At 34.0% G+C, this 11,942-nt stretch overlaps 1 protein-coding gene across 1 annotated transcript; it reads right to left on the bottom strand.

Moving 5' to 3' along the window:
• Positions 1-5,298: 5,298 nt before the first annotated feature.
• LOC134538808 (uncharacterized) lies at positions 5,299-8,196 on the bottom strand. Its single transcript, XM_063380310.1, has 3 exons — positions 8,023-8,196; positions 7,494-7,656; positions 5,299-7,300 (listed from the first exon to the last, which is right to left on the bottom strand). The coding sequence occupies exons 2-3, from the start codon at positions 7,654-7,656 to the stop codon at positions 5,676-5,678; spliced, it is 1,788 nt and encodes a 595-aa protein (XP_063236380.1). The 5' UTR covers positions 8,023-8,196; the 3' UTR covers positions 5,299-5,675.
• Positions 8,197-11,942: the final 3,746 nt, after the last annotated feature.

Genomic DNA, 11,942 nt, shown 5'->3' with positions numbered 1-11,942 from the left:
ATAACTATTTACGGTTACTTAGCTAAAGATTAGAGTCTAAGAAAACAATAAAAAGAACAATATGGAGTGGGTCTCTCGATCAGGGAGAAATAAAAGTAAATAAATAATATAATAGAGGTTAATAGAACTATGATAATCTTTTGAGGGTTTTCGTCTTGATGTATTTAAGTTTTACAATTGTTGGGCTCCTGAGAGAATCTGTATTGTGTTCCTAATTGCAGGTGAATTTATGAATTATGATTATTTTAGCTGGAAAATTATTTCCCAAAAACACAGATGGCCTCAGATATGCTCGATTGCTTGTTTGCATTATAGCACACTTGAACCATTTCACACTCGCATACTAACACATTTTTGTAAATGCTTACTTGTGTTCTCTCGCACTTGCATTCATAAATACATACTTGCATAACTGCATACTTTCTCACTCTCATATCTCTGCACTCGAATACTTGCACACATTCTTATACGTTCGAATACCTGTACGATTGTATGTATTGTTTCACACTTGCCCACGTGTTTCAAGTAATTTAGGCTGGAATTCCAATGACATGGACTTCCCTTATTTTTTTGGAAACGAATTGTGGTTTCCTATTTGTTGCCATGTCTGGTGACATTAAAGCATATATATTCATTTTTGGGACCTTCAGGGGACGTATGAAGCGTGTCGCTGTAACAAATTAAACTTCACGATAGCGATACTATCCTGGAATATATTTTGTACACTTAGTATCCATAACAAGAAAATAAATCACAACATTAAAAGTACTTGAGAATATTAGGAAGATCTTTAAATTTTTGTCCGATAGTTCTGCTATCTCTAGTATTTTTGCCGTAACAATTGTATCAATGGTTGCTAAAAGTCCGCTAGAATGCGTTGGAATCAGCTTCTAACCTCGCGCAGGGCACCGTTTATTAAAACTATTGCCGATTTGTTTCCTTTCTTGTGATTCGGTTTGGAAATATTCTGGAATAAAGCCCGCGAGTTATGATACGGTCGTATCCCAACAAGTCAGTGTTTATTTGCTTCCTTACGCTAACATCTTGGAATGCCACCCATTAGTACCAAACAAACTTCCTAAACTTTTTTTTTGTGTGAAGTTTCACTTCTAGCACGTGAGGTAGCCTCGCAACCATTCCTTTCTGCTGTGGAACCCACTCGTTCCTCCTACTATACGACAGGGGCGTCTCGCCAGTTGGCGGGTTTTCATTTCCCAAGTCGACTCACCGGCAGAATGTGCGCGGGAAGAGGTGTGATTGGTTGAACAGGTTTTCGGGAAAGGGGTGGAGTTTGTTGGGGGGGGGGGGGTTGAGGAAACGAGATTGACTACGAGTGAGCGAAAGAAATCTTGCCACGAAGAAGATGATGGGTGTGGGAGGGGGGAATTTCGTGTAAGTGTCGGGTTCTCCGACGCCGATCAATCACGCTCGAAACGATAAGATGGTCCCAAAAAAAACATCCAGAAAAAAACGCGATAATTTTTTTTATGACAACTTGGGGAAACAAGAGTCGATATAAACCACTTGTTTTACGATTCGTAAGATTTAATAATTGTGTTTTGCGCGAATTATTATTTGCGTTCCCGTAGGACCTTATATACACCTGCCCACTTAAAATATTGACGTGACAACGTCTAATAAATTGATGAACGCCGGCTGCACGCAAGAAAAAGTGTCCCGTTACGCTCATTGTTCCGTTAAGCTGTGTCCCGTTACGCTCATTGTTCCGTTACGCTGTGTCCCGTTACGATCATTGTTCTGTTACGCTGTGTAACGTTACGCTGTCGGCGAGTGCAGTAATAATAGGTTCTGTTACAATTAACTAAATAACTATGGTGATTCATATAATTGATGATTAATATTTGATTACAGTTTATTTATATGAAAACTTGTTCATAATTATATTTAAACTTTTTAGCTAAACGCCAGTTTTTAAAATTAAATACAAGTCATCTACACGTAAACTGTTTCGTCGACTGTTTATAAAGTGAAGTGAAAAGTTAATGTGGTTTTCATTGCTTATTACAACACCAATTTCGGCAATAAAGGTTATAATCTTGCATTTTAAAAATCTGATTACTAGTAGAATTTCAAGTATTTATTCTTTTATTATTAAAATAAAAATTATTCAATTTTATTCATAAAAGTATGCAATCATTGCATCAATGTTTTGTTATGACATTGCCACGTTAAACCATCGTCCGTAAACTTTATAGATAACCAACGTTTTTTATTAAAGTAAAAAAAAAACTCATGGCGAGTCCTATAGAAATATAGGTGCCTATTTAGTTGCTTTTAAACATATCTAGCGACAACTACCGATCTAACACAAAAGCGCAAAGTATTTTGTCCCGGTTTATTAAGCTAATGCACCTGATAAAATGTCGGATGAAGAAAAGTAGACACTGTTTAGTCGCTAGAAGCCTACTATGTTTTCCTGCTTTATTCTTTGTGTTGTCCTTATTTTATCAACATGCATTTTTTTTCGCTGTATTGTCTTACTTTGTATCATACATGGCTTTCCCAACTACCAGATACGTTTTTTGAAGGTGAAACTATTTTATTGTTGGTTTAGTTAGTTTTCTGTGTTGAAAAGTAACATAATAAATTATATAAAGTTTCTAAACAGACTTCATTTGGATTGGTAGTATAATAAAGATTTAGAGTGTTCCATGTAGTGTAGTTTAAACAGTTCTATAAACGGTAAATTTAATTTTAATACATTTTGGACTGGTGGTTAGGATTTTTAAACATTGTTTTCAATAACAAAGGTTTTCATAACTGATGAATATTTCCAAAAATCTTTTTAAACACACATATTTATCAAATTGCAAAAAAATATTAGTGTATGAATCAATAGCTCTGTTTACAATCAAATTAAGAATATAAGGCATTTAATTTGAATAAAGTATTAAATTTTCTTGGAAACTAAGTAAACATAACACAATATCACCGAAAAAGTCTTTGTACCTCAAATGCATGGTAGGACAAGTGGTTTTTGTTTTCAATTTAATGTTTTAAAAAAAATTTAAAAATCATAATTTACAATAATTATAACTAATCGCTAAACACGCTTAATTTGAGTAGTTGAAAATATTTTCTACGTTACTGCAAAAAAAAATTGTGATGTGTTTGAGTAAGAGAAATAATTTTCATTGATTTTCTCTCAGTATGGACCAAATAAGATATAATAATCTAGACTGCATTAAAATCCCTTTTGATTCAACGAACTTCACTGTCATTACCAAAATTACGAAAACAGTTTCAAAGAAAGCCAAATAATAAAATGAATTACTTAATGCGTAAAAGGTTTAAAGTATTCTGTTAAAATTTCTATGAAAATTGTGGTAGATGTATTATTTGATAAACCGAGCAATAATTGTATAGAGCCTTACAAAATACGAGTTTTTGAGATATATATATTTTAATTGGCTTGCTTTAGAAATGATCACGTGATAAAATACACAACTTTTACACAGATAAATAAAAATGTCGTGGGAATACAGATACTGAAAATAAGTATTTGTTCAATAAATTAAATTATTATTTTTATGGTCCTGTATGGAATTGATTAAACTAATGGTACCGAAATCGGGTAGTTGTTTTCATGTTTACCCATTTAAACATTGTGTAAAATATTCAAGTGAATTCAACAGCAAAGAAAACTTATAATTAATCCGTCACCACATTATATTAGATGGCATAATTATTGTTTTAAGGTTGGTAACGTTTTCGTAAAATTTATTTCCTTTATAAAAAATATTACAATTAAAATAAAATATTTTGCTAATGTAGGCCTGTATTTTAATAAGTAAAAGTAACTATAATCGATATATAAAATATTTTTTTATCTCGTAATATTGTTTAAGAGGAAAAAATCTATGTGCACAGGAATTTATTAACTAGAGGCTTAGTCTCACGCAATGAATCAATTACTTAATTTTTTTGACATTACTTAAAATATAAACATTTTCCTGTTAATGTTTTCAAACAATTTTCTTGCTTTGTATTAAGGCCCCAAATTTCGTCACCATATATTCCCTGAACGGTATTTTTGAGCTGTAGAAGTTTCGGCGTGATCCCAAAAATGAACACTCACGACAATTTGTGTACCTTTTTAATTCCAAAACAATTATGTAACCATATTTTGAGGAAATTTTATGCGAAACATTACATTTTCTAGAGCTGTCTTTGAAAAATGTACAACAATATTCTTTAAATAACAGGGATAGCAAACCAATAACATAACAAACAGGGAACGTGGTGCAGAACGAGCTTAAGAACTATAGCCAATGACTGCTTCGTTTCACGACACACCACATCAAAGTTTGATAGGGCGAAGAATTAGAGTTTCTGATTCTCGCTTCGGGAATGTCTCGTTTTCCCCCGAGCGGAGTTTGGTAATTGCTTAAGTTCGCCCGAACTTGCGAAACGTGCGATATATATTGGGATGTGGAATGACGTAAGGGGAAAGGGGTTTTGGCGTGGAAGCCGTAGCATGGGAGAGAGAGACAGAGTCTTATCCATGACTGCATAAAGAAGAAAGTTACATGCAAACAAGACATAGGGATCATAAGCCCCTAGCAGGAATCCTGTTAGCATAGAGGATCTAGGCCCGGGCTGATGAAGAGGTTACGAGGGGTGGGGGTGAGCGGAGAAGGGTGGGGTTAGTAAGAAGACGCATGTTCGGAAGTTTGAACAAGTCTGGGGCCGTATAGGGTTTTGCGGGGGGGGGGGGGGGTGGAATAAGGGAGTTGCAACTTCTTGCAAGACTCCCAAATTACCCCCCACCCCCATATACCCGAAACACTACTCCTCCAGCATGCTTTGTTCCACGGACCAACCCTACACTATATATATACATATATATATACACACTAACGCAACTGAAATTATCATGTAAATAACAGATATTTCCCACATTATCACTACAAAAAAATGCTCGCAATTAAACTGAGTTCGGATTCTTACCCGAAAATTTGTGATTTGTGTTGACCGAGTACCTCCAATATTAAAAGTTATTTGTTAAAAATTACCTGAATAGCTTTCCAGCATTAACTGAGCACATTAATCAGCTTGATACAAAAAAAGTAGGTCTAATTATTAGAAATCTTATGATCTGGTCCATGGTATTTAAAAAAAAAAAAACTAGTGCTTAAATTAATCAGCGATCAAAATTAAAAAAAAAAATTATGCGGCAATTTATGTAAGACAATAAACGTTATTCATAAACGAAAAAAAAAATAGCCATAGCAAAGTGTTGTACAAATCTAAAATATTATTATTGGAATAGGGAGACCGGGGCTGGTTGTAACAGTTTCGCTATTTTATTTTTTATCTGATCATGGATAACATAAACGGCACTTCTGACTGAGCTAACTTATTCAGTAGTTATTCTACTTTTACAAAACAATTTTTACATAAATTTTCCTCTAGCATATTTTTCTGTACAAATCTAAAACCTCGGAAGTGTAAAGTGTTACAACCTGCCCCGAGGCGGGGCTGGTTGTAACACACATTGGGGTAGGTTGTAACAACATTACTACAAGGTAAAATATAATTTTTACTGGGATTACTTATAACAAATTACTACTTATACAATATATTTCAACAAAAATTATTATTTTTTCACTTGCTTAACTTCAGTTTGTCAAATATTAAATGAACAGTGGTCCTCACTCAGAGATTTCATCTGATTGGCAATTATGACAAATATACATTTTAGATTTTTTTGCACAAGAAAAATGCGACCATAACTGGCAGTTTAGACAACGAACCCACTCCTCTCCTGGTTTGCTTGTAGAGAATGATTCCAAACACACTAAACAAAAGCACTCGCTTTCTTCCTCTGATGAGCTGCACTCTGCTGATCTTCGTTTTAGAGAACGTTTGGGCGTGGATTTTGCAGGCATGCGCGTTTGTGATACATTCCCTTTTATCTTAATCAAGCCTGGTGTTCCTCGTTTCGCAAATTCTTCTTCAATGGCTTTCTTCTCTGGAGTATCCGTCAAAATGGCACTTTTCCTGGTCTTTCTTCCTCCTTTCCTTTTCCTTGGAGCGACTTTAGGAAGAGGTAGAACCACTTCTGGAGAAAACTTCTCTGGTGTGTGGGAACAGTTAGAAAATGATTGAACTGGTGTTCCTTGTGAATCCCTGAACACATCGTGTGAACAACTTGGTGCTAAGTCTGGATCAGGCCTGTCTGTCACAAACGAAGGAGCGAAATCGGCATCCTGAAATATTTCCCTATTATAAGGATGTATTCCACATTTCTCAAATCCTTGTTGGATATTTCTTGGCGTTGTGGCAGTGGGAAAAGCTATCTTTAAGATTGAGGGAATATCATAGATTGACATAGGCTTAACTGTGCTCTCTGGTGTTTTGTTGTTCCTCAACCATGCATCCATTGCCGTATTGATCTGTTTTTTGAGTGGGGCAAAAACACTTCGATCAAGTGGCTGAAGGCGATGAGTGCAGTGAGGTGGGAACGATAGCATTACAATGCCATTTTCTTTGGCAAAATCTAAACAGTCAGGAGCTAAATGCGACTGATGATTGTCTAGAAGGAGGAGGATAGGTTTCTCTGGGCTCGAACGAATACAAGAAACAAAATGCTTAAGAAAAAGCAAGAACTCTACCTCCGTAGTCCAGCCAGACTTATTTGCAGCACCTATACATCCAGTTGGACCATCTCTGATGAAGTGATCATAATACCTTACCCTAGGAAAAATAAACATAGGAGGGATAGCATTTCCAGCAGCATTTACTGCTACAGTTAGAGTAACTAACTGCCCTCGTTCAGATGATGTCATTGCTCCAATTTGTTTTACCCCCTTTCTTGCTACGATTTTTGAAGGATTCTGGACAGTAGTGACCCCGGTCTCATCTACATTCCAAATGTCATTAGCTGTGAAAGAATGGCGATCATAAACTTCAGAGAGTTTGTCAAAAAATTTGGAAACGTTGGCACGATTAAAACTAGAAGCCCTTCCCAAACTAGTTGCCTCTGGAGTCCGAATGGAAAGGTCTGGGTGGCGCTTTAAAAAGGAAGAGAGCCAATCTGCACCTGCTAGTTCTTTGTCACTCCATGTGTTTGGCATGGGAACATTATACTTCTTCCCACATAAGAATGCAAGATGACGTACATCACGTGGAGTGAGTCCAAAATATATGTCAGAACATGTTTTTATGTAGGAAACAAGAGCGATCTCTTGCAAAGGTGTAAATACCTGTCTGTTCCCATAATAACCAGCCAAAGGTTTCCACTCCTCTCGAAAATTAATATCGACTGCATTTAAACCTGAAACAATAGAAAAACCATACAGGCCTATGTTAATTTTGCTCCTGTTTTCACATAAGAAAATCTAAACTACGCAAAACCATATTTTTTGTACTAATACAATAAAAAACGTTTACAACCCATTGTTGAGACGTATTTATGTTAGAAATCAAGCAGATGTAATTAAGAAAATTCATTAATGAATGCAACTTACGTTTGTTTTTCTTTTTTATGTACCTCCCAAGTGTCACATGGCAGATGTTGTACGTTTTCGCAGCATGCCTAACAGATCTTCCTTCTCTTACAACTTCAGCTGCTTTCTCCAACATGTCAATAGAATATTTTCCTTTGTCGGTTTTTCTTTTGTAGTTACGCATCTGAAATTAAAATTTGACTGGAAGTTATTAATTACATCTACAAGATAAAACCGTTTAAAATGTATTTTTTTTCTTTCATAAAAGACTTAAAAGGAACAATAAATTAGGTAAACGTGGTCACGGGGTAGGTTGTAACAGTACGTGGGGCAGGTTGTAACAGATTAATTTCGCTGTTACAACCTACCCCATGTGACATCATTATAGAACACATTTAATTTTACCATATAGTTTGTATTTGTTTCCAATGCCAACAAAACATATCAGAACCTAAAGCTTAGGAGATTATTTTGCCTCGAAGACATTTTCTAAACTCCCTATACATTACGTACAATACGCATGTCAGTCAAACAAACAATATTTACTTACCTCGTCCAAAAACAAATTTTTCCTTCTTGTCGCCAGTGAAATCGTCCGACTGCCACAGTGTTACCACTCGCACTGAAGGCATCATAATGTGCCTTGATGGCTGAAACGATGATACGCTCTTGTGGCTGGTCGTGGAACTATTCGCCCTGTTACAACCTGCCCCTGTTACAACCAGCCCCGGTCTCCCTACTATAAACTTTTCCAAAGCAATTGGTTTCCAAAAGAATCTTTTATAACTGTGCTTTATTTTTTACCGTGCACTGTCTCTCCACCCAAGGTCACTAGTGGGAAAGCAATTAGGTTCTCAAGGGTCTACGTAACGGGGAATTGGGCTGTTGTCTGCAAAAGTGAGACAGCTAAGCTGCAAACGTAAAAATTGCATCGAAAGTTTAGAATTTTTCCCAGGCAAAAAAATGCCATAAATGAAAAGGAATTTAGTAGTATCAAATAGCCAATCCTGCGGCAGGCTTCAAGGCTGTTGATTAGGTGGATTATGAACAGTGTCCGCCATCTTGGATTGTGACGTAACGTCAGCCATCTTAGATGACCTTGACCTTTAAATTTGACTTTATAAAATGGCCATTTTTTAAATTTATTAATAATTCTAAAAAATCCCCCAAAATTTCCAGTTAATAGAAAAAAAAATTACGCCAAATTTTTTTAAAAAATCAGACCAATGAAAATTTCTCTATTTCGAGGGAATTTTGCCCGTTTTTATTACAGAAACATTTAAAAATTCGAAATTTGGAATGCTTCAAAAGACTTTTGCATTTGTAAGAATCAAGTTTCTAAAAGCAGCTTAAGAGTCCTAAAAGCATCCACCCTATGCCGCCGAGGTTAAAACCTTGGCCTTGACTGTAAACACGAAATCTTGAATTTTTTAACAAACAATTTCAAAATAGGTAGCTATATCAAAATCTTCCTTACGTCACATCCGCCATCTTGATTATATAAATTTTGCTTTTTTCGGTACGCCCGCCATCGATAAAATCTGTAAATATTATCGAATTTTAATAGATTTTTTTTTTAAATGAATGGAAATTTTTTTTTAAATTTTAATAAAAAATTCTGAAGACAAAGAAAGCACAATCAGCGAAAAAGAAGCATAATCGGAATCACAGTCAAGAAATGACTACAACAGTCTTTGTCTCCAAAAGTCTTTGGTTCCAAAAGTCATTGGCTCCAATGTGTTAGAACTTTTTAAATTATGATGTTTTGAGATTTATATACTATGAAATGAAAAACTATGTAAAAATTTCCCAGAAATCCCTTCGACGTAACCAACTACACATTATAGTTTTTCTTCTAAATCTGTCTGAATGAGTTTTACTATCATTATATTAAAATATAACTATTTACATCAAAAAACTTGAAAAATAATAATAAATTTAAATTATTTTTTATATTATATTATATTATATTATGTTATATTATATTATATTATATTATATTTAACATCAAAAATCACCCATGTATGGTTTTTAAGTATCTGTTAGACAAATGTCAAGAAATTTGGAAATTTTTCATTTAAATTGTACTAATTTTATATTAAACCATTACTTAGCAAAATATATTACACAAACTGAAAATTACTAACGCATTAAAAAAATCTAAATCTTTAAAGTCTGTTTGAGATTTTTATTTAAAATCCTGAATAATTTAAACAGTTATAAGATACAACTAACGAAAACTTGAATGCGCGCATACTTAACCACCTACACAAACTTACATATGCACATATTCTCAGTAATAGTGTTCACAGAATCTCGATGTCCTACAACTCTAGTACTCTCATAGACCCAGAAACTACTAAGTAAACTACTTACATCGAAAAATTTTCATATGATTTATTATTCAACCAAATTGTTCTCGAAAATAAAGTATTAGCAGCCACAAGATGAAGTTTGAAATAAATAATTTTTGTAAATATTTATTCAATAGCTAAAATATTTTATCATTATTGTATCTTTTATTTTATAAGTTATTTTAATACAAAACTTTGAAATCCAAGTTAAAATATATACTAGCGAAGCACTGTGCAGTACTTATTACTTGAAAAATAAAGAAGCAAATAATATTTTGGTTCCTGGTAAAATTATAAATTTTTTTAATTGTTTTATGATATGTACATTACATCAGAGCCTGAACAATTCAGATAATTTTATTTCATTTACCTTTGGTGATATGCTTGGTTATTTTTGCTACATAAAATAAAGCGGAAAAATATTAATATTAGTATAATTTTACATTTTCTAAGTTAAATATATTCATAATTAGGTACTATAATAAATGACTAAGCAAATTTAACATTACTCATAAAACTTTTTTTTTATCGTTTTATGAACTTGGCATAATGCCGAATATTTGGTGAAATCTGCTTATTTTTCTGAATCCGTTTCTTTTTAAAGCATTGCGTAATCTTTCTCTTTGTGAAGGCAAAGGCCTAAAGAACTTATTTGACAAACCTTCATTTATATATTTAGTTTGAATTATATATTTTTCTGATTGAACAGTTTCTGTTGAAATTTTTTGTAACTATGGCAAAGCATCTGTAGGATAAGGAACGGCATTAAAACCATTTACAAATATTAAAAATTAAATGCATAATATTTACTTACGTCTTTCTTTTCTTACTGGTGCTCAGTGGAGGAAGATTGATGATTTCAGCTCTGGATCAACGAAATTACTCGTACGGCTTCTAAAAACATAAAATAAAGATTAACAATTAAAAAAGAACAGTTTCCTCACGTAAATAGTCTCACAATATACAGAAACTGTTACAAAAAAGAATTTTTTTTTTTATATTTCTGTAAGCTAACATCTTTAATGTGTCCGGCAGTTGAAAATGCTTAAAAAATTATCCCCGCTAAATGCCTTGAAGTGAGAAAGGCATGACGACTCTGCAGTGATTTGATATTGCCTTTGGCTGTATATAAAGGGATAAAAACAATTCTGTAACAAACAAAAAATTCAAATGAATATAAAAATTCATTATTTGGCTAGGAATAATGTCAATTTGGCTTGTGTGAAAGATATCTCAGACCTCATAACAAAGAAAAAAAAAACAGTATTCCATCAGGAATAAACGGACTGATTATTAGTTGACAAAAAAGCATTGCACATTGTCGTATTTTTACTATTTAAACGGTGTTATATTTTGTTATAATTATAGTAAATATAATAAATTGACTGGAAAATATTCCGTAATTAAACAAAGCTCTTTGAGTATTTATAAAATATATTTCTGAATATGATACTCCATGTTCTGAATTTAAAATAGATGTTCATTCCGATGATAACACGGTGAAAATGCTCGTACAAGGGAAAAACATTTTATTTGCTGGGAACAAAAACAAATTTTAAAGTGTTTTCACTGCTCTTTGATAATTTGGTGATTTCATATTCAAGGACCTGCGATATTATGAAGATGTGCGTTAATATAAGTATATAGAATTATTTCCTGTGGTCGTGTATCGTGTAGCTAATGTCCGCCAAAGTGGATTGTGACGTCATGGCCACCATATTGGACCTTTAATATTGATATTTACTATTGAATTTCACTCCGGCTACCATTTTTAATGACGTCACGTGAGCGTTGTGAATTACGCCATTTTAGATTTTGACGTCACGTCCACCGTCTTGAATTCGAACATCACAGCTACTTTTTTAGATTCTGACATTACAGCAACAATCTTGTTTTTATCTGCTGGAGACTACCATATTGGATTCTGACATCACAGCTGCCATCATGTTTCCGTCTGCTGGAGGCCGCCATCTTGTATGACGTCAGGGCCACCATAATGTTTTCTTTCCTGCTGGAGGTCGCCGCTTGGATTATGGTCAAATGTCAAGGTCGAGGTCATCGAATATGACAACCGTGATGTCACAATCCAAGATTGCGGGTGCAAGCTCCACGCTCC

Source organism: Bacillus rossius, chromosome 14, assembly GCF_032445375.1.
Source record: "Bacillus rossius redtenbacheri isolate Brsri chromosome 14, Brsri_v3, whole genome shotgun sequence".
NCBI lineage: Eukaryota > Metazoa > Arthropoda > Insecta > Phasmatodea > Bacillidae > Bacillus > Bacillus rossius.
This window is presented reverse-complemented; position numbering and strand designations above follow the sequence as displayed.